Source organism: Phaenicophaeus curvirostris, chromosome 4 (genome assembly GCF_032191515.1).
Source record: "Phaenicophaeus curvirostris isolate KB17595 chromosome 4, BPBGC_Pcur_1.0, whole genome shotgun sequence".
Lineage (NCBI taxonomy): Eukaryota > Metazoa > Chordata > Aves > Cuculiformes > Cuculidae > Phaenicophaeus > Phaenicophaeus curvirostris.
The window spans coordinates 49,899,357-49,922,501 of record NC_091395.1 but is presented as its reverse complement, the minus strand read 5'-3'; the positions used below and the strand labels follow the sequence as shown (position 1 = coordinate 49,922,501).

At 42.9% G+C, this 23,145-nt stretch overlaps 1 protein-coding gene across 1 annotated transcript in view; it reads right to left on the bottom strand.

The window, feature by feature from the left end:
* LNX1 (ligand of numb-protein X 1) overlaps positions 1-23,145 on the bottom strand; it is a 67,705-nt gene that overhangs the window by 1,268 nt on the left and 43,292 nt on the right. The window contains exons 6-9 of the mRNA XM_069856078.1: positions 20,133-20,504; positions 15,080-15,217; positions 9,072-9,249; positions 6,963-7,191 (exon numbers count right to left, since the gene is read on the bottom strand). Of these exons, the coding sequence (XP_069712179.1) occupies positions 6,963-7,191; positions 9,072-9,249; positions 15,080-15,217; positions 20,133-20,504 (917 nt within the window). The remainder of the gene's footprint in view (positions 1-6,962; positions 7,192-9,071; positions 9,250-15,079; positions 15,218-20,132; positions 20,505-23,145) is intronic.

The window sequence follows — 23,145 nt, the reverse complement described above, 5'->3', positions numbered from 1 at the left end:
ACAACCTGAAAGCAAAATCACTAGGTAATCTTTGGGTTAAAATATTAAATAATTTGTTTCACAGGGTATTAATTTATGCAAATGATCCAGTTGCAGCTGAAAGTGACAGAGAAAAACACTTGACTGAGACTGGATTTAATATTTGTAACTGTCATTCCAGAAACTGTATTTCACTTACCTTGTACAGTCCAGCAACTTGTTTTATCTTCCAGAAAAGAGCCTGTATGTGATTTAACTGTGCCAAAAGTGGCCAGGCATTTATTAGTGTGATGCATGTCAAGGCTAAATAATTTCAAGGCCAAAATTACAAGAATCACAGAGGTAACACAAAGAAGAGTATAAGTCGAAGAAGGGCTTTTTTCCTGAGCTTTTGTCAAGTTATGTGGTAAGTCACAGCATGGGAGACAAAAAAAGCCTGTCCATGTCAGTCAGCACTCTGGAGTACTGAGACTGGTGTCAAGAAGATAGCTTGTCCTCACTATAACGATTAACACAAGATTTTATGGTAAGAGAGCTGAAATCTGCTTCACCCTCCATGTTTCATGTTACTGAAGTTATGCTGAGTCAAAGCTCAGCTGAAAGAATAGGGGATGGTGAGAGTGGTAAGGTAATTAGAATCTTACACTTGCCTGTTGCTCTATCTACGTTACTTTCAATACCTGCTTTGTTTCTTTTTCTTTTCTTATTTTTAACCAAGCAGGAAAAAAAACCCAAATTAATTGCATTAGTTGCATAGCACTAGAAGTAAGTTTCTAGTTCTTAATCCACTTGCCATTAGTGGTGTACCTAGGAATGATTGAAGAGCCTGAAAATCCTTTTGCTATTCCAAATCTGAAATTATAGGCTGGTCTACATCAAGCAACTATTACAAGCTTTATTCAGAGACACTTTCATTGTCTAAGAAAGAGCTGACGCTCCTGTAGAAGTAAAAATATCTTAAGGACCAATGCATCTAGTTTTTTAAAAAAATTATTTGTCAAATAATGCCTTTGCTGTGTGTCACTGCAGGATTTTATAGTAATACTATATTGGTCCCCCAGGACCCACAAATATTCACCTGCTGCCAGGATGGTAGGTATATAATATTTGCTCAAAGATTCACTGGCTGCTAATGTAAGAAACAGGTGACATTTGCTTCTTTCCTCAGCAGCCCGGCATTATTTCTTTACCATCTGTGGACTTCTTTAATGTGCAAAATCACTTAAACCCTCTATGTCTGATGGTACTTACCAAGGTCATGACCAAGCAATGCCAGGATTTGGTTGTTAGTGCTATTACCTAGTGTTGATTTTAGGGGACAGGGGTCTCTGCTGCCTGGTGCTATACCTGCTGCTTTAAGGAGGACATAGCTGAAACTGAAAGCTGGTCAGGTAAATCCTAATGCCATAGAAAAGAAATAGCTGAGCAGCTAAAGACAAGAATAAAATGCAGTGAAGGCAAACAAGGCTTACATGCATTCTGTACATACAGTCTGTAAGGTTATCAGTTACATGGTCTCTGTCAGTCCAGAAAGCATAAATACATATTTGCTGTTGAAGTGTATGCTAAATTTAAGTTAAGTAGACATGGTATACTAGCGTTAGGATTGCTCTCTCTCTCAGAGCAGAGAACATGGGAAGCAAGAAGCAGTAGGGACAAATACTCTGCCCTGACTCCAACCCCCTGCATTGCCTGTCACCTCACGGAAGTGACGGGGTGTAACCTGCTGACACAAAAGGACCATGGAGACCAGAAGGGTGGGAGGAGAGGTGCTGGAGTGAAGCTGAGTATGAAAAAAGGGGAGGAAAGAAGTTAATGCAAAGTTTTTACATCTGTCATCTTTGCTTCCTGAAACCTAAATTGATACTTGTATGTTTTAAGTTAAATTCCTCAAGCCAAGTCTACTTTGTCCACAGGAGTAATTAGCGAGTGATTTCCCTGTCTTTAATCCATGAGTTTTTTCATTCTCATTCTTCCTATTTTCTCTTGACTTGCTGGGTGTGTTGAGTGAGGAGCTGTGTGGGTGCTTGGTGCAAGCCAGGTCCAACCCATCACAGTGGCCATAGCTAGAGGCTGACTCTTGACAGAGAAGGCATGTTGGGGTGGTGTTTATGCCTTTAAAATAATCACAGAATCACCAGGTTGGAAAAGACCCCCAGGATCATCAAGTCCAACCATTCCTATCAGTCACCAAACCATGCCCCTCAGCACCTCATCCACCCATCTTTTAAACACCTCCAGAGATGGGGACTCAACCACCTCCCTGGGCAGCCTGTTCCAGTGTCCAGTGACCCCTTCCGTGAAACATTTTTTTCTGATGTCCAGAAAATTTTTTTCTGATTATCCAGGAGATAATGTTTCCTTATCTCCGTCCTATGGGACACAGGGTATAAACATAGCAGCGGAACATCCATCAGGGATGCATTAGTGCTGTCAGAAATGAGACAAGGATACTGGGAGGCAGAGTGCACAAAGCTCAGCTCTGTGTAACATGGGTACTGCTTGCTCCCAGCAGTTTACGATGTAAGCAGAGATGCCTGTTCTGCCTGAGCAAAGAGCAGCTCAAACGGAGTTAAATTCATTTGGGTCTGTTTATGGCTGTATAGTAATAAAGACAATCTAGATATTGCCACAGAGAGAAAATGAAATAAGTACTTGCGTCATCTGAAGATGCTTAATGTGTTTGAGTAGATTACTTCTCTGTGGTAAGAAAAGCCTCAGCCTGTGTATTTTGACCCAGTTACACCGCCATAGCCCACTAAACTGCAACCGGTCCAAGGAGAACTGTCTGCCTTGGAAGAGAGCAGCTCACAGTCTTCTGCTTCTATTTGTAAATACTCCAAAAGCTGAGGACAAGGGGCAATTTATGTGTGAACTTGCCTCAGATTCAAGATTTGAAGATAAACAGTGTCTAGACACAGGGTGCTATCATACAAAATAATACAACTGACCATCAGTTGCTGATGCATGAGGAATTTGAAATGCCTGGTTTCAAGTAGTTAAATGTACAATTCCCTGCTGCTTTTCATGAAGAGATGAAGAGTGAGTTGCCTTACGCTCTGGAAATGAAAACCAGCCTGAGTTCAGGAGGACTTGAGCGATAACAGCAGACAAGACAGTGTCCACACACAAGTGGCAGTGGAACATGGTAATACTTGAAAATTGCTCCCACCAGAGCCCTGCAGCTTGGATGGAATTAATGAGGGGCAGTTTCTGCCCTAATTCCATGTTTTACATTCAGTTCTACCTCTGGTTTGCAGGATGACTTTGGCCACCTCCTGTCTTTCTCATCTCACTTTGCAGATGAAGAAAAGCACTCGTATGAAGTACTAATGTTTGTAAATGTTATGACAGGATGATCTATGAAGTATTTGTAAGTGCTAAATGAGGAAAGGAAATGTGAGGAGAGCAAAGAAAGTAGAGCACACAAAAAACAAGCAAAAGTAGAAGAAACATCACGGGGCTGGGGAAATGCTTTCCGCCAGCTGCTCCACATTATTTTCTTGGTGTAGGCTTCACAATATTTCCCTCAAAACCAATAAAGGCGACCTGTCTTCCTCAACAACAAACAATTAAATTAGCTACTCTGAAATCAGTCTTCAGGCAGGAATGCTTAAGGCCCTGCATCACCGCTTCCTCCCCACTCCCAGCTTGCAGCCCGTCTGCTCACAGGCAGGCCAAGTTTTGACAGATGTCAAATGCACATGTGTGTCTATTTTCTAACCGCCACATCTTGGATTGTACTACAGAAAGAACAGAGGAGTTGTTTATGTATTATCAAGCCATATAAAAGTGACCAAAGCCAATTCTAAGATCTCTCAAGAAAAGGGCCAAAATTTAAGAGAGAGCTGCAAACATTGAACTACGGAAGACAGCTTTTCCAAGGCATTGAGCTTTGGTGTGAGGAGGCAGGTAACCTGTCTGATTTCTGCTGCTACTGACTTGATCAATAAAAATGGTATAATTCCCTGACTCGATCAATAAAAATGGTATAATTCCCTGACTCTCAATATTCGTGCCTCTTGTCTATGCCCATGACTGTAACAGGCATGCAGTCTTTGGGAAAGGGGCAAGTTCTGTGCTAGTATGGAGAACGAGGCATGCACAGGACACCAGCCTCAAAGGTGAGAAAGGTACTTTTAATTGTGTGAGTATTGTTAATGTAAGTCTGTTTCCTACTTCATCAGTCATGGACAGAGGTTTGTACATATTCTCCAGTGTTTAGCACAACTCAGCGTGTTTTATAGGACCATCCTTCATGGGATTTTCATCAGAACTCCATGTTTTTGGAACACAGACGGAAAGGCTCTCCTCTTCCCTTCGTTCTCTGCGCCCAAGCATCCCACTCTTAAGTCACGCTGTCACTCTGCACTCCCTGCCTTGTTTGCTGTGAACAGATACTCACGCTGCACTACCGTGCCTTGTCTAGAGCCACATCTTTCCCTTCTTGACAGAATTTTAAGAGTCCACTATCCAGACTGTTCCTGGCCTATCAGTGTTACTGCCTTTTCTATTTGTTCTTTTTCTTAGGCAGGTGTTCCCATCCTGCCCATCTTCCCAAATACCTTCCATGATCCTGTATACTTGTGATTTTGACATCTCTACATTTCTATCGGCTAAACCAAACCTTCTTAGACTTGTGCATCTTGGAGCAGTGTGTCTGGTAAATGATATGGCTTTACTAATGGCATCACAGTTTTAAGGTAGGTGAATCTTCACCATCTGGCCCATAGTGGCACATCAGACACCTTTACCAAGATGAACCTGTCAGATGTATTTGGACAGAGAATAATTTTCTCTAACAGCAGGGAAGACTTTGTGAGACTACTGGCAATAATGTGTGATTTAGTGGGATGTGATCCTTGCCAAAAGCAAACTGAAAGCCAGATAGAGAAAGGTTAAATGCTCAGACTGGAGGGAAATTAGTTAATATGATACTAGTTCTGGTGAGAGAACTTGCTGAAGGACTTCCAGATGTCTGGTGTGGGCCCTAGAGAATCTGTACAAGAGTAAGAGGGTAAGTGCGCTCAGGCTGGGGAAGACTGAAGAGTCTGATAGTACCCAATGAGTGAACCCAAACCTGAGCCTCTTGCCCTTACTCAACACATCAGCTTCTAATAAGGATAAAGTACAACTTTGTTACTGTCACATCTAATCAGAGTTTGTCCCTATCTTATGCTGATGCTCAGAGCAGTATACCAGCTCAGCATACCCAATCCCCCTACTTTTCTTTGGCAGCAAAGTGCTATGCTGTGCTCTGGGCACAGGGCTGCAGCTGGGGATAGAGCTACAATGAAATTCCTGTCAGCCTCGCTGATACAAGGGCTGATTTTTTTCAGTCCAAAGGGGTGGGAATGGCTTCACACATGCAGCTTTTCAGAGCCAGGGCATGTAGAGTAGGCTTAGAGACTGCTTTTAAAATGGGGAAAACACCTTTTCTTCCCAAACTGCAAAGTGGAACTGACTGACGTGAACCCCGGGAGCAAGCCCGCAGAACCGTGGAGCTTTGTCCTTCATCTCCATCACCTTGCTGAGGGCAAGGGGACTTGAGGCAGCTGCAGGTAGGAGATGATGACCAGGCAGCTCAGGTTTTCTATAAAGCCCAGCAAAGCCAGAGTTGGGTCAGGCACGGTTCAATTGTTTGAGCTTATCTCGCAACGGATAGTAATTGAAGACCCGTATCTGCAGACTACAGGATCTGTGAGGTCTCTAGTCTCTGCAGGGAGCATTACTCATGCTCTAGTGCCTTCAAAAATGCTGCTCGTCAAACTCAGGGGTGCAGAAGCAGTGAGTAGGAGTAAGGACCTCCTTGGGCCTGCCTGTCTGCAGTGAGACTGGGTGAGAAAGTTTTACCATTGCCTGGAGCAGTAAGATATGGACCATCCATATCTTTTCTTTTTACTGCTTTTCTTTCACGGGAATAAGGACACAGTCCTCTCCACTGGAGGAGGAAACTTTCGTCTGTGCGTGACAGACACACAGCCTGCCTTCTGCTCTTGCAGTGCTTTAGCATATGTCACACAGTTGTTAGCCCAATACCAAGCCTCAAACACATCTGGCACTCACAGCAGACCTTGCTACAAGGTGAAGGAGCTCAAAACAGCTCAAGCCAGAAGGAGGGAAAGCATCTAACCTGCTATGTGAGACCGGAAACTCTGCCTGGAGCAAAAGCCCACCCTGTTCTGCAGACCACCTTTTCATGCCCTCCTGTAAAAAAGGAAACACTCTGAACTGCTGCCAGGGTTAGGAATATGGTCAAAAATAACTTGTCAGCTAAATTATTAATTCCTTAAAATTGAATAATAGTTTCAATTGTGCGATGCTAGCTTTGCATATTCGCCTATCCGTAACATGTCCTCATTTAATACTTTACAAAATGTCGCTGAAGCTGTAGGTATGTGCCCTGCATACTGGGTTTGTTTGGGAGAACTTAATGATATGTGATGTGGCTTTTATTATCCTTACTGAAATGACAACACAGCTGCTTCCTGTGTATGACAAACGTACTTGTTTCAGTCAGGGGTGGGGTTAAAAGAGGTGATTCGGAATACTGGCCAACAGCACACACTTTGCAACATCTGGGCAAAGTCAAACAATTCAGCTGGATTTGGCTAAGGAGAAGGCTGCGCAGCTTGAGAGCTGCAGGAGGGGCAGCTCTGCCTTCTGCAGGGTGATCGAGCCTAGACACCAGTTCAACAAGCTCCTGTATCTCTGCAAGCTTTGCCTTTCACTCCCTAAGTGCCAGATATGTTTTCAAGGCTGGAACTATTCAGGACCCTTTCCTCCCTAGCTACACGTCTATTTTTCCATGGACTCATACCCCTTTACAGAAGAAAGGTATTTAGAGCCAAGTCTGCGACAGAGCCTGGATTTAATTAAGATGTCAGTGCAATGAATCAAGCTAAAAAAAAAAAAAAAGAATTGCCAGAAAATATGAATCTTTCCTCCCATTCCCCTTCAGAGGATGCAATCTGCGGACTTACCGTGGCAGCCCCAGCCACATAATCCAGGAAGGTGACCACTCGCTGCTCTCAGAGGTGACTTGCGTGGCCTCAGGAGGCAGCAGGCGGCCCCATTCCTCCTGGGCTTCACACGCTCTCATCTCCAGGGCTTTGAGCACCACGGACGAGTTGGTGTTTTTCAGCAGGGCGACGGCCTCGCTCCGGCTGACCCCCGTCAGGTCAATCCCATTCACGTTCAGGAGGATGTCACCTGGGACCAATAAAACGGGTGATAAAATACCCTGCGAGTGCTTCCAGGATTCCCTCCCCACCCCCACAAACAAGCCAGTCAAAGTCAAGGCCAAGTACTTGCCGCCTGATGAGGCTGTTTGTTAATCCTATCGTATAACATGGATGTGAAGCATATGCTAGTAAACACGCCACAGGGATGAGGGGAGGGGTTGTATCCCCACACACAGGATCATTGTCAGGCTGGATGGAGACTTTAGTCCTGGTTTCTGGTCATGTCATGTCCTGCCCCCAGAGCCAGATGGCACAGCCAGCATCCTGCCGTACCAAAAATCTTTGTTATGGGCATCTCATGTTAATCCAGGTCTCTGAATCCCACTTACAGAGAACAACTTTCGTGCTCAGCCTGAGCTTGAAACCTGAAATCTAAAAGCCTGAAGGTGGTTTTCTCCCAGCACTCTATAAATTGAGGAGAGCAACTCTAACTGGCTCTTTATGAAGTTACCTTTGCAGAACAATGCATTATTATTATAACGTTAAAGCCTGTTCGAATGGCTGTAAGCCAAAATATGAATAAAGCATAGAGAAGTATGCTTTATTTATAATGTACGCACAGCAGCTTCAGAGAAAAATGTAAAGATGACCTCAATTACTACAGGGAGAACAATGAAGACATCATTAATGTCATGCAAGCAGCCGTGGTGCCAAATGCTCGGCCACCCTCGGTGGCAGGCACTGAAGTCAGGGCTTCCCTAGGTGCCCTCTGCGCTTTGCTTGCACACTCCTCCAGGCAAAGGCTGTATTCTCCAGCAGTCCAGACAGCACACCACGAGCATTAACCTCTTCTTATGGTCTACTCCAATGGGACAGAAAACAGCCTAAGGGCTGCTCTTAACTGGAGAAGCTTATTGCACTGTTATAACATCACGAATTAATTTGTTTCTAATTTTATCGAATTAACCACGCTAAATTTTCCATGCTGCCTTATGATGAGTATTTTTTGGAAAATGTATCCCACTGAGAGGCAGTCATTTCCCAGCAAAGGGAAAGGGGAAACCTGGTGGTTCGCTCCTGTTTTCACGTTCCTACATGTTCTTCTGATGAGCAGCCGTAGCTCCTGCTAAGCAGAGGTTGCCATGCAAACCAACGCTGGGTGCTGCGACCCAGGCTTGTGGGGCTGGGCTGGCAGCAGCTGTTCTGCCACACTACTGTGAGCCTTCACTTCCCTCAAACTCAGGATTTCCCTCCAGCTTCTGGGTCGTGACTGGTCTGAAACTGAATGAAGGGCTAAGGGATGGGGAGCTGTATGGTAAGTGAATGCAGGGTACCAAGGCTTTTGGAGCTGTGACATCCTGAAAACTGTTTCACCATTTCCTACCTATTCCTGAAAAAAAACACTGATAAAATACACTCCTTATCTTACTGTAAAGACTTATTCATGCACAAGGAGAGACACTATTAATTTTATCATTCTTACATTGAGAGCCAATGTTTCCAGACACAATATTGAGCCACAAGGCACTAATCTTGTTTCATATATGATGGGGATTTTGCTTCTTTATTTCTTTCAAAGCCATGAATGATATGACAAACAAGCACAAACATTTACATTAAAAACCCGTGAAGGTTGTACAACGAAGATTTCAGTAGCTGGGAGATGGTGGTGCAACATCATTTTCCTGTGAAAAAGTATTCTTTCTTTTCCTACACCCCACTTCACAGCGATGATTACTGCTGCATATTACACCTTTTCTGGCAGCTGACTTGAGTGCCTCTAATCTTACTCATCCCAAAATCTCTCGGGTGGCTAAAGAAGTCAGGGTGTGATGTTTTTCACTACCCTTCTGTTTTTCAGAGGAAGCCTTTGACTTAAAGCAGCCTTTCAAAACCCCCTCTTCTTACCTGTTTTTATCCTGCTGTCTCTGCTGATAACTCCTCCGGGTTCAACGCTTATCACATAGATAGGCAAATCCCATTCCCGGTTAGATGCTCCGCCTGCTACAGTCATTCCCAGCGATTCTGTGTGATCTTTCCGGACAGCCACCACCTTCTCATGACAGGTGACAGCGTGAAGGGTGCTCTGTGATGGAGAAAAGAGCAACAACAAACACAGTGGGCACAGGGACCTCCCTGACAGCCTAGGAGTTTTCTGCTGAAATGAATATTTCTCAAGGGAATACAAAAGCACCTCACAGCCGTCTTGCCATGCCCAGCCAGATGGCAGGCCTGACTCTTTTCAGGTCTTTAGCATCTGTGGAATCAGAGCTACCTCAAGATAATCTGTGCTTTAGTAGTTAAAGTCAAGCACTGCTTCTGCCAATATCAGAAGTGTTTTAAAGTTGAGACTAATGCAACAAATCTTTGAAATGTAAATAAGGAATCTGATTAATTTTTTTTTAAAAGGTGTTCTTGGTCTTAATATCACTAGTTGTCCTCATATTTTTGACTGTCAGTTCACAGTTCTTATCTTGCTGATTACAATCTGAACATCATCTGTGTAGCTAATGAGAAATGGTCCCCCGCTAGGTTAAAGGAATAAAACTTTCTGGAAGAGATGAGAAGGTAGACACTTTCTTTTACTCTTCCAGATTTCTGTATAAGTTACTGATGAGAATACATTTAAATGATATATGCTTCTATTCAGGAAAAGAGAAAGATATGTATAGAGTGAAAAGCCAGCACTTTCCAAAGTAATTTTCCTAGTGCTTGTGTTTAAAAGGTCACTTTGGGACAGCCACCTCTACTGTCTGATGTCAATGATCCCCCTATTTTCCTTCCCGAACAGGGCAAGTTACCTATACACCACTGTTCATGCAATAACTAGTGTATAAGTGAGAGTGAGACAGCTCACAGGTGGCCTCAGGACGGAGAGGCAATACAATCTCCTACAAAACGTGTGAACTGCATGTCATGTTTACAACACATCCAGCACTTACAGAAGAGTTTGAGGGACAATATTCTTCTCCAGAAAACCTGAGTTTAAATGTTAATTGCTTTGATCTCCATAAACTGTGCTCTTGGCATCAATTCGTGAGGATCCCAGAGACCCTTTTGCCGGAACAGCATGATCCATTCCAGGTTCGTATGTAGAAATAATATCATGCTGCTAAATACATTTCAAATGTATATTCAGTCCCCCCTTACACACTTTCCTGTTCACAAGCATGGCCTCACATTTATAATATGCAAAAATAACCTATAAATCTAATTTAAAGCCACATTAATTTCTTCCAAGAAATCTGATATCCCACAAAAACATTCTACCTCAACTCCTGGGTCAGCTGCTCCTGCAGTGACAAAGATGGATGAAGAAAGACAGCAGCGATAAGTTTTTATGGAAGTAGGGCAGGTTATATCTTTTATTTTTTTATTAAAGATCTGTTTGGTGGAGTTAACTCCACATCAGTCTTTTGGTGATGCAACTTCGATCACAAAATCCAGAACATTTTAGTAGCTTAGCACAGGATCTCTAGACGCTTCAGCAGAAAGACAGATATTGCCACAGAGCTCCAGGAGCAAAAAGGCAAAGAGCTCAGCGGAAAAGGTCTTCTCTTAGTCACTGGGACACAAAATAAAGTGATATGATTGTTTGGACATATCACAACTGATCCATGCAGAGCACAGGGACAGTGCCAGAGTAATTTGGCTTATGGCTTGCAAATAAACCTAACAATTTATTGAAGTTTTACTTTTGCTTTTAAAAAAAATATAGATGTTCTTGTTCAGATAATTTTAACTCTTCACCAAGGTATAAATGTTTTAAATTTAGTAGTTCTATCTTCACGCAAACTAAACTTAATGTTTCATCCATGTCTGTAAAAAAATGTTTTTAGGGTTTTTTTGGAAAGAAATGTTTTTTCATTAGGAAAAGCCTAGTTCCTGAAGCACGTGGGATAGGGGCACTACTAATTTTCACAGAAATGCACTCTGAAATCTTGTAGCAAAATATGAAATTGGAATTAGACTTGCAGCTCCAAGTGTCCAGAGCAATCCTGTTACTTATGCCATGTCCATCATGTCTCAGACACCAAAAACATTGGCTGATGAACTAGCTAATGCTCTTCTTTGGGGAAATCAGTCCAGAGAGAAGCATATTTCAAAGCAGTGCTTGATAACAACTTGTACTGTTACAGTTCAATGAAGAATCATAAAAGTACAGGTACTTATATGCTCAGTCATATAAAACCAGTTTTCCTTTACTCTTCCATATTTCATTTTTAACATGGTTGCAGATAGAAAGGGATTGTGGCAACTCAACTTAGACAAAGGCAGTGATGAAAGGAAACTAAAGCCTTTCTTAGTAAACACACATAGAGCTTTCTTGGAGGTACAACTGATAACCGAGTAAAACAGTTAAAACGCAATGTTTATCAGTGACTGCATTGTCTTCTAAACAATTCTCCTTCTCTGTCATTTTGAAGTGAACTCAGAGCTCAGGAGAAGAAAAACAAAACCCTTCATCTCCTTTTTTAAATTTTTTATTTTATGTGTTTTTACTGTAAAATAAATATTTATAGCAGATTAGCACAACACCAAAGCCATGACACAGGTCTTGAGGGAAGAGGACATAGTTGTGCCTTTGCTAACCTGCTTGTATGGTCAGATAATGTTGCCTGCCTGAGCAACAGGGCAACAGATTTGGTTTAAGTATTATGCAATTTGTCAGAAAGGAGTACACAGTTCCAATTAAAAACAAGTGCTATTTAATTAATGTCAAAGCTCCCACTGACTTCAAAGAAATCAAATCTGGCCCACTTAGGCATTACAGCCCAGCTTAACAACCTCAGCTGCACAAGAAAGTGTTTCTGACGTATCTTTCCTGGACATTAGGAAAAAATTCTTCACAGAAAGGGTCATTGGGAACTGGAACAGGCTGCCCAGGGAGGTGGTTGAGTCCCCTTCCCTGGAGGTGTTTAAGGCACGGGTGGACGAGGTGCTAAGGGGAATGGTTTAGTGTTTGATAGGAATGGTTGGACTCGATGATCCAGTGGGTCTCTTCCAACCTGGTTATTCTGTGATTCTATGATTCTGAATCCAGGCAGCAACCAGAAGAGTTTGAGCTGTGCCTCCCCTGTCTCCATACACAGGAAAACAGTTTGGTGAGAGCCTGTGCAGAACCAATCTCCCAGCACGCCATACACACAGCTTCGCTGCCACCAGAGAAGGATGTGGTCACTACAGACAACCCTCTTTCTCCCACACTGTGTTGGCAGCATGGCTGATTGGCATTGGCATTGGCCTGAAAGAAGGACGCCTCCTCCCTCTTGTCAAATGGAAGTCATGAGGGCAACAGCTTGGCCAAAAGTAGTTCCTGAGCTGTTGTATGAGCAAGATGACTGCTGAAAGCTAGAGTTTATTCTTGGCGCTGAATACAGCCAAGGTTTGAGAACAATTTCAGCCCACATTTACAGACATGCTCTACAGCAAGAGCTAATTGCCGCAAAGAAAACATTCCTGATCTGCCAATACCACCTCTTCAAGTAAGACCAGTACAGGAAAAAAAACACTTTAAAATTAATCAGAATTCTAGCAATTTAGTAATCTCTTTATCAGCCATCATAAGAAAGATATTCAATTGATGGCAGCAGGTAGCAGACTCATCAAACCATACACGCATGGGAAACTCCCTTCACAGCAAAGTGAAGGCCAGTGAACATTGCTTTGTTTTTAAGCAGGAGAATGCACTGCATTAGGACTCTGTTCAGGCCCTAGGCTTGCAAGCATTACTCCTGCACTAACGTCTGTTTAAAAACAAATAACATTTTAAGTCTGCCAAAGCCTGGAATTTAGCTATTTTTAATTGCAAATGTTCAGTTAAACCTTCAGCAGAAAAAGCATGAAAATTCAAACTAACACACTCATACCCTATAAAAGCAAGAGACTCTCTTGTAATGATTGTATCAGATCAGAAGCCTACAATGCCTGAAGATCATCATGTCCATCAGCTGTACTGATCTATTGCCAAAGCATTTTCTCTGGTACAAGCCCTTCACTGCATGCACACAAAGATAAATGGGGCTAGGAACAGCTCATAATTTTCATTTTTGCATGTGATCTTTCCTGGAAAGTGCCAAAACAGTGGTATTGGGCAGAAGCCCACAGCCGCATGCTCATATATGCGCTTATGTAGCACCCATCTCTTTTGGCAAACTGGAAATCCCCCTAAAAGCATTGGCCTATCCAACAGACGATGATTCATTAATCTTTAAAGAATAGTTGCAAGGTCAACATTGGCCCTTCAACCTCATGTCTACCCAAAATAATATGTACTTTACCAAGGACTCCTATATAAAACCTCTCCATACAGGCAGAGAAAGCGGGGATCTAGGGCAGTGTATGGGAGACAAGTCATGCCTTCAAATAATCCCATGTGGTGTCAATTAAACAGATCAACATGGTAGAGTTAGCAGGTGCTCAGAGCTTCACTGGAAATCATACAGTAGCAACACAAACTAATTGCTGTCCTACACATATCTCCCTAAGGAAATCATTACTTCATTAGGAAGTAATGCCTTGCAGATGCATGATTAGTTGGGCACTATTTACTACAGGGTAGTAGCCACCAAGCATTGACTCTGCATCTTTGTTTAACTCCTGCTGAACTAGTCTCACCTAACACGAGCTGTGATTGAGACTTCAGGAAAAAGGAAAATTAAAAATACACTAGTGTATATTTTTTACACATAAAAACACTGAATAAACATAGTTTAAAGATTAAAAAAAAAGAAAAATTGCAAATAATGGATATCTTTAAATATTTGTAAAATGCAGAGCTAGACTTATCTCCTGGCTGACAGCTGTGCACACGATCTGACAGCTGAATCAGTCCAAAGGTCCCTTTAAGGACACATCTGTCTGTCCCAGAGGCAGGACGGATTTAAACCAGCCCTGTCCATCCATATTCCTGATGCACTCCTGGCATGAGTGGCCAGGGGACCAGCTCACAGGTTTTGCATAAGTGATAGCACTCAAAGTGATTACTGTATTATAAGTTAACTAGACGTGTGACTTCAAATTTGGTGAAATAAACAAATTCAGCTGCTGTAAGGACATATCTTGTTCTATTTACAATGCAAAGAATAACGTTCAGTAAACTTGGGATGTGTATTTTCAAAGCTCTTTCTGCATTGATTTCTGCTTTAAAACCTCATGCATTTGACCATGAGTCTCTATGCCTTAGGCAGAGAGCACATTGCGAGCCTTAATGCACTAAACACATGAGGTAACCAGGTACATAGGAGGGGTTGGAGGGACAGTTTTGCAACCAGAGCCATATCTGGGGAGATGGTTGCTCTGTGCCACTTGCCCCTGGGTAATATCTGGCTGTGCTGCACATTGCCAGCCCTCACAGCCCCCACCCTGTGCAAGTGCCAGATGCTGCCAGAGCAACATGTTTTGGGTACAAAGTTCCACAAAAAGACAGCAGGCTCTCAGCAGCCCTGGAGATTGCGGTCACTGTCTATTGCTGAACTGCCAGCCATCAGAGCATGGATATCTTGAGAAATGAGCAACAGACTGAGAAGTAGCATAATTTTTAAGCAGCTTATGGCAAGCTCACAGGGCAGCATATGAAAGATTTTTGCCTGAAGACTGTGAAGTGCATTGCCCTGTGCTGGCTTGCACCACTGACGAGGTCCATGCCCATGGCCAGGATGGTGTGCGCAAATCAGCCTCCTGCCCTATCACTGCTCTTCACTTTCTCCTTCCCTTCCCACCCCAGATGGAGTCAGGCCTGAAGCAGCGTATAAATAACGAGAGCACAGCTTTTACATTTCCCCTGCAAAATAAGACATGCTACTTCTCACATTAGAAGGCAGAGATAACATGCTGAGACACTAAAATGCTATGTGCCCTCCCAGTCCCCTGCCCCAGAGAAGGCAGAGAAATCACGTGAGCGGTTGTGCCCTCACCTTGCTGGGGTTTTTTCTGTCGGTGGGACAAGGCTGTGGGATGCTGCTGCCGTAACTCCAGCCCGCCTCCTGCAAGATGTCGGGGGTCTGCTGCCTAGTCTGTCGTGACACGACAAAGTGAACTTGCTTCTCGCTGGCCTGTTGGGAGGAGGTACAGCATGAACGCCATCGCCCCAGCACAATACACCCCCACAGTTCAGCCCCAGGGGATTCACGAAAAGCGGGTCCTGTTAAAATGTGGTTTGGATTTCCTGCTAATGTGGTTACAATGACATAAAGCAGTGACTTCAGTTCAGGTCAATAAAGTCCATAAAAATTTACTGCCAGCTACTTAATACTTCACATCAAAATTTGTTCTTAACTCTGAAAAACTCTTCCTATCTGCCTCAAATTTGGCTGGAAGCAGCAATTCACGCAGTGATTGCTGATCAGCTCTCACACCCACCTGCGGACACCACTGCAGAACAGAAACGTGCCTGCAACAGCAAAACAGACAACCAGAGCTGCTGTTGCCAGACCAGAACTCTGAAAAAGACACAATTAACTCTGGGATGTGCTCAAGACTTGGCTGTTAACAATGGGGAATAAATGTTATAACTGAGTCCCACCTTCATGCAACAAGCATGACAAATGTAAGGCAGCTTAACAACATGAACGTGCTACAATTTTGAGAAGTAAAATCCTACTGCACCAGAGCGCAGATAAAGAGGGGGTGCATCAGCAAGCACACATTGTAATGGAGTTTTGAATGGGGAAATTGGCCCAATCTCTCACTCTAGAAACAGGAACCACAAAAAACATTAATCCAAAATAAGCTCAAAATCCTTCTTGGCCTTTTTGCACAACGCAGTCATAATACTTAGGTGTCTGAGAGATGTTGCAAAGGTTCCACTGAGTTATGTTTGACATTGTTCTTAAAGTATTCTATGTGTGCCTGATATTAATGTTATCAATTCTGTGTAATGGTGAATTTTTTCTGTCTTTCTGGATCAGTACTGTTTCCCTGGAAGCAAATGGCTTCCTTCTTTCCTCAGTGAGGGAATCCATTCAAGACAACAGTGATACAAGGACAGAGCTGAGAGGGAGTGGGGTTTAGCTGGGTAAATCATAGATATCTCCTGCAAGTGCAAACCAACACGCTGAACTAAAGTGCAGAAATAGCCTCAATGCTATAAAAGCATAGTCACAAAGTTAAAAAAGTCCTCCTCACCAGGCTAAAGATCCTGATGTTGTGGCAGGCAGGAGAGTCTCTTAAAGATGGGTCTCCAGAGGCACTCGTGCCTGCTTGCTCGCAGGTCATTACTGAGGAACTGCACAGTATCTAATGTGGAGCACCCTGCAAGCATGTCTGGAGGTCTGATCCCCCTGGAGCTGCAGTAGTCATGCTTGTTGTCACGGCAGCCCCAGGGGCATCAGACTTCCAGGCTTGCTTGCTGCCATGCTGATGTGCCCTGCTCACTGCAAAGAAGCTCCGAGGAAAGCTGGTATTGAACAAACAGCTGGAAACCAAACCCAGTTGTGGTATTGAAATCAGATCTCCAGCAGGCAATTAACAGAAGCCAAAGGATGCCCCTGGGATTTTTGGTTTTGTAGATAGGTTTGTCTTCCTGGAGCTGGATTCAACAATAGTAGCTGAGAGTTAAAAAATGCTTTTGAAAAATGTCGCTATAGTTAAAGAAAAGAAAGCTACCTCTCCTAAACTTCAAACTTGAAATCTGCACATTCAGGCGCTGCTATTTGCAAAGAAGGTGATATCTCAGTAAAAAATGTGCACTTCTTTGTTACTTTCCCAGTATCTTGGGGGATGCTAGTTTTTTTCACTAGCAGCTCAAATCTCCATAGCTTAATAATGTGTAATTTTGTATATACACACATATTTCAAAATAATTTTCTAGGTATTTGTACTTGGTCTGCTTTTATGGAATCCTAATTCCTGGACTCTGGATTCAACTAGTACCCCAAAGCAGAATGCTGTATCTTGGAACAAAAGAAACCACCCTGGTCCCTAGTTTGTAATATGATTGAGATGGAACAGAACAATGCAAGACTAAACCTCCTAAGGGCATATGGCCCCACAAAAATCCAGTTTTCTGTAAAACAAACAACTTTAACTTATGCAACTTCTGTTTAAAACACATCTGCTGCCACATGGTTAGTCTCAAAGTTGGTTATTTAGAGAAAGGTTGTAAATGTGATTAATTCTTGTAGGACAACTAGCAAAAATCTCTGTTGCAATGTCACATATGTCTCCAGGTCAGTCAAGTTGAGGAATTTCTCAGAAGTCCAGAGTGTTTTAAAAAGTTATCAAAACAACAAGTCCAGATTTTGTATTTACGTACTTCCATATAAAAGCCCATTAACCTTTCTGCTGATCAGAATATTAATTACTGCTTTAATCTGACCCCTCCCCCTTATGACTTGTTTTTCCCACAATTCCTCCTCTATTTTGTATACTGAAGCAAAGATTAAAGAAATGGGATTGTCTTTGAGCCTGAATGCAAGTAATAGCTGAAACAATCTACTGGAAATAAAAGCCAATCAAACAGGGAGACAGAATCACAATGGCAACTGCATCTTCTGATCTCAGCAGAAGTTGCCCCATCCCTTGCAGGGATGATGGAGCAGGCACATGCTTTGCATCATCCAGCCTGCAGTGGCCACACAACCTGCTTTCTGCCAGCAGCAGTTGTCATGTCAGAGAGGGGGTCATGCACCCATCACAACTGCTCCAAACCACGGTGGGGGGAAGATGGAGAAAGTAGGGTAAACATCTGGGGGAAGTAAAGTCTGGCTCAACCATGCAGCTTGGCTTGATGTTCCCACACAAGTGCTCACTACTCTGTTACCTTGTTCCTTTTCTTGTCACTCCCATGGAAAACAGATGTGGAATGTCACGTTATTTAGATTAACAGTGCCACATCTGACACAAGGCTGTGACTAAAGCTGACATGACAAATAGGAAGCAGCAAACTCCCAAGTGTTACGATGTGTGCACGTTCCTAATTAGCACCTACACGTTTAGTTCGTTTCAGTTCTTGTGACTGAGCTTATAAACAGCCAGACACCTAATCTACTGATTAACAACTACTCCATGTATGCTAATGTATAATTGCTAAAGACTTAAAGAATCAGATTTGTCCCAATTATTCATTATTTAGAAGTCAAAACTAATCAGATTCCACAGAAATCTGATGTTCTCCCAGTTGTGCTTGGACCAACAAGTCACCACCACCTTTTATGATATTAGTGAATGTCATTTTTGCTTTCAAAGAAATCAATAGCGTATTTGAAGTTTCCATCACTGCTAATTTGAAGACCTTAATATACTATGAATGACACATGTTGAGGTCTCAACAGGCAGAATACTGTTGAGAAATCAGAAGACACAGTAAAACATTCCTTCGTGTAAGAAGCAAATGCAAAACACTTGTGGCTTTAGTATAATGGGTTTTCTCTGGCTTAACATGGAAACAGGAAAGGCAAATGATAATTGATGGAAAAACATAACCAAAAAGACATAGGTTCCGGCAATTTTGCTTTAGACAAATGTGATTCGTAGAGCTCACATCAATGCAATGTGATCTGCACTGTTTGGAAACCTGAGTCCCCTTTGATGGGCATGTTGTTTAAATTCACAGAGACTGCTATGCATTGCAAACATTATTATAACATCCACTCTTTGGAACCCAGTAAGAGCATTAGTTGCATTTTTAAACACTCGTGTGTGAATGGTCTAATTAGTAATTTTTTCCATTCAATCTCTATGCTGCATGTGGTTTTTGCTTATGAAGAGCCATTGCCTTGTTTTGTAGCCATAAAGGATTGTTCCAAGAATACCAATTTTGTAGAAAAGTTTTCATTCCAGGCTTGTTCCCCTCAGAGAATTTAAACCCCACCCCCGCTGCCTTCTGCTCCCAGTTAGTGAGCTACATAAAGTAATCCAGAAAGATGCTGGACCAGAATTTCAACAACTGGCATTATGCAAGGGGATGCCATTTTCTTTATCTATGCTATAACCTTCTCAGTAAAAGTTGGCTACAGCCAACTGTGAACCTCTGCTAAAGGAGGAATCCTTTCCACGAGATACTCATGTTAAGCTGATTATACCGGTTGGAAAGGTGAAGCATCCACGCTGATTTGACCTCTTGTTAAAGCACAAGAAATTCTTCAATATGTGAGCACTTTACATCCCTCCAAATAAAATGTAAACTTGAACAAGTATAATGACTGCTATAAATATGAGATAAAACCAACAAAAGATTCTTGGCTTTACTTTTTATGTTGAAGCTGTCTAGAAATGTAGGTTGTAAATAAAGAAAATAAATGAAAATTGTTCTAGTGGGGAAGTTAGGCAAAAGCTGACTGATTTTGTAGCTGAGAAAGGCACAGGTTTTTTTTCTGACAGTTTTGTGGTAAGACTGTTTAATGCATGGCAGAGGTAACCCTTTAGTTGTCCACACAAGCATAAACAGAGATTTATAACAACTACAGCTACAGATCCAATTTTTTAAAAAACATCTGGATTTCCATATATTGGATTTAGGTAAGAAATGTCTGTGGAGTACATTGACTTGCAGAACACACCCATGGGAAATCACTGATTCTGGGAGGATGATATTAATCCTGAAACATGCTGTCCATTGCCTTAGGCTGCTCTGGTTTGCTTCAGGGCTGCATCATGGGGCCCCGTGACTCCTTCTGAGATGGAGGAGCTGGACCCAGTGCTTCCAGGGTGGAGGCTGGCCTGCATTTTGGCAGATGGCATCACTTTTTGGTGATGCACACAGCATATGGATGTTTACATTGATCTGTATGTTACAAAGCCTGATGGTAGCAGGCGTCACTGAAAGTCCATGCCCATATTTACCCATCTATCCACAGTGAAATCAAGTTGCTTTTAGAAGTGTAAATTCCCACGTGAGCTTGACATGGCTCCTACTCTCTCCAAAAACACACACATTAAGTTTGGGCCCTGCTTTGCAATGGATGGTAAAAATACACTGCTTGGGTTTTGTAAGGTTCAGAAACTCTGGTCAAAGTGGTGGTGACAAACCTGTATCAGCTGGGCTGCACTCTCTGGGCTGCCGTATCGATGGTCATGCCCATTGATGGCCAACACCCGGTCGTTCTCCTGAAGCTGTCCATCGCGGGCAGCCACACCTCCTTGCAGCAGGTTGAAAATAAAAACCCCTGGTTCATCAGCCTTGCGGACCAGCTTTATTCCCAGCTGCTCATCTGGACTGCTTTTGTTTAGCACAACATGGAAACTGTTGTCCCTGTTGCAGAAAGCATCAAGGGCAAGTCCGCTGTTTCTACATCGGTACCTCTGCTCTCGGAGCACCGTCAGTCGGAGCACGTGGCAGGGTTGTTTCAGGATTGACAGAGCGTAGTTGTGAGGCACATTTTTGATGTCCATGCCATTTACCTGGAAGAGAGAAGCATAAATCAGTAGCAGAAAGACCGTCTGATCTTAATTGGCACTGGAAAGGGCAGATCTGTTTACACAGATGTCTTCATATGAAGTGACGTGTGCTATTTCAAACCGTGTCACGCAGGAGGCCAAGTTTGCAGTGCAGAACTGTCTTCCCCCCGAGGAAAGGACACACTGTACCGACAATTTCTGCCTCTTTTTTCCCCTTTTCTCCCTGATAGTATGCAGACATATATGTTGTTTTCCAGCTTTATTATAACTCTTCCTCAAGCTCCAATATCCTTTCGACTATCTTATTCCACTAGCTTTTGACTTCAGATCACCTTGCCAGCCTTTCCTTTCACTCCCACCACTTTCCTGCTGTTTCTCTTCTTCATTATCTCCCAGCTGTCCTGCGTTCAGTAAAAATAAATGTTCCCCACTAATGAATGTCTAATTAAAATGAAGAAAAAAGCCTCGAGTAAAAGTTCAGATGTTCTGGATACCTACTAGCAATTATGCTGATATACCGCACCAGAGAATCAGGCTTTTTATGTTTCTCAGTGTTTTTCAGGTAAAATTTAGCACAGATGGCAGTAAAAATGCAGAGCTGCCACTTCTTTAATTTGGATGGGGAAAAGAAGGAGAAAATAAAGAGAATTCTGTCATGTTTATGTGTGTAATAGTGAGTGGTATTGCTCTTTATCATTGCTAATGAAAATCAGTTGCAAGGTTGTAATTCATCACTGGCTGGAAAGCCTAAATAAGACAAGTTATTTCCATGTAGCTTTACATTGCAGAAGTTGAACCATTTAAACATTAAGAAACATCTCTACACTGCAACAGAAATATTCCCCAGCATGGACAAAACCATTCAAGCAGCATTAGATTTTGAAGACTGTTTGTGTGAGCACAGTGGGGCTGTCCCCACTGTGGATTGACAGGGGGACTGTACCCTTGGAGACACAGCTCAGCTAGCTTTAAATTGCCAGCTTGAGTACTATGAATGGTATGAGCTACATCAGCATGGGGCCAAAATCATTGCGAATCCTCAGTAAATCCCCAAGAAGTCAGCTGCAGCAAGCTAAGCCAGGCCCATCCATGCTGCAATTACAGCTTCCCATCACAGTTTGGCTCTGCCCTGCAGGAATGGTTTTGGCTCAGTAGTGCCATTAACTCTGTTGCTCTGTACTGGCATCAGGACAAAAATCTTCCCTGAAACACATGACCGGGTAACACTCATCCAGCTGCCACATGGAAATGCGAGCCAGAAGCATGTTTAAACATTGCCAGAGCGAAGTATCCCAGCTCTGTGATCCTGTGAAAGCCAGTGGTCCCTCAAACGTGAAGCAGAAGGCATGTCACAACTCTGGCATGCCTCAATCATCCTTAGCTACCACAGAGATCAGCACAAGCTAAGAAAACACCATGGCTTTATGTGTGGTGCTCTGAACTTCAAAGGACAGTATCCTTTCCGAGTATTCACACGGAGTACTTCGTAGAAACTATTAAGGCTGGGAGAACTACTCACAAACCCTACAAGCCAGGCATGCCAGAGCAGGCAGCAAGATGCACATCCAGAATCCCACACGGAAATGACCATGGGATGTACATGTCCGGACATGGAAGACATACCTGCCTTGCAGTCTACTCCATTTCCAGCTCCTATAGTCTTATCCCAACTAGTGCCACACTGACTAGCCTGGGTACCATCACCACTATTTTCCATGGCAGCATGGCCCACAGTGAACAAAGTAGTCTGTTCAAACGTTTACCTCTGATTTGGAACACCTATGCTGAACTCTCTGCTGTCTCCAGCCACACTTTCATCAATATTTGAGCTAGCTGATTTAAGTTGATTTGGGTAACTGGCATACGCTGCAGCTGTACTTTTGGTGTGTGCTGTAAATATACTTGTGGATTCCAACTGCACGCCATCAAAACATCAAAGCAAGAAAAGGAACTAGCATTTTCTATTATTGCTCTTTCCGTCTAAGGACTGAAGCATTAGTATAACTTAGCATTCTTGCAGAGCTCCAAGTTGCTGGGGCTCCAAGTTGCTGGGGCAGTTAAGAGTGCAGTTACCATTCAAAATCCACTGTCAAAGCCATTGTTCACTAGACACGTGACCATTAACCATCTGGCCTAATTCTAGTTCATCCGTTACTTGTTTCTACAGAAACAGGAGCAGAAGTAGCAGCCAACAGCTAATGCTGCTGGTGGAGAAACACTCCCAAAACAGAGCAGGCAGCGTCTCACACTGTACAGAACTGAACACCTCTCACACAGCAGCTAGATGCAGAAAGAACTTAACCCTAACCTCTATCATTTATCCTGGTGTAAGTGGGATTTAAGGCAATGGAAACCTCACTAACTGAAATTTAAGCCCACAGTTCAGTAGAAACAAGACAAAAAGCCCAACTTCTGCTTCCCGAAAATAAAGTGCATTACATTGCATTTTGAATCTACCATGTCTGTAGATGACAGAAATCAGAGAGAGTTGGTAATGAACAGGAAAAATAAACAAAGCTGTAAGCCTCAAAAAAACATTGAAAGGAATGAAAACATCACAGCATGCAGAGGAACTGATCATCTTTCCAGGTACATTATTCTACCCACACAAACAAGCAAGATTGCAAATCCCATCTCATGATCA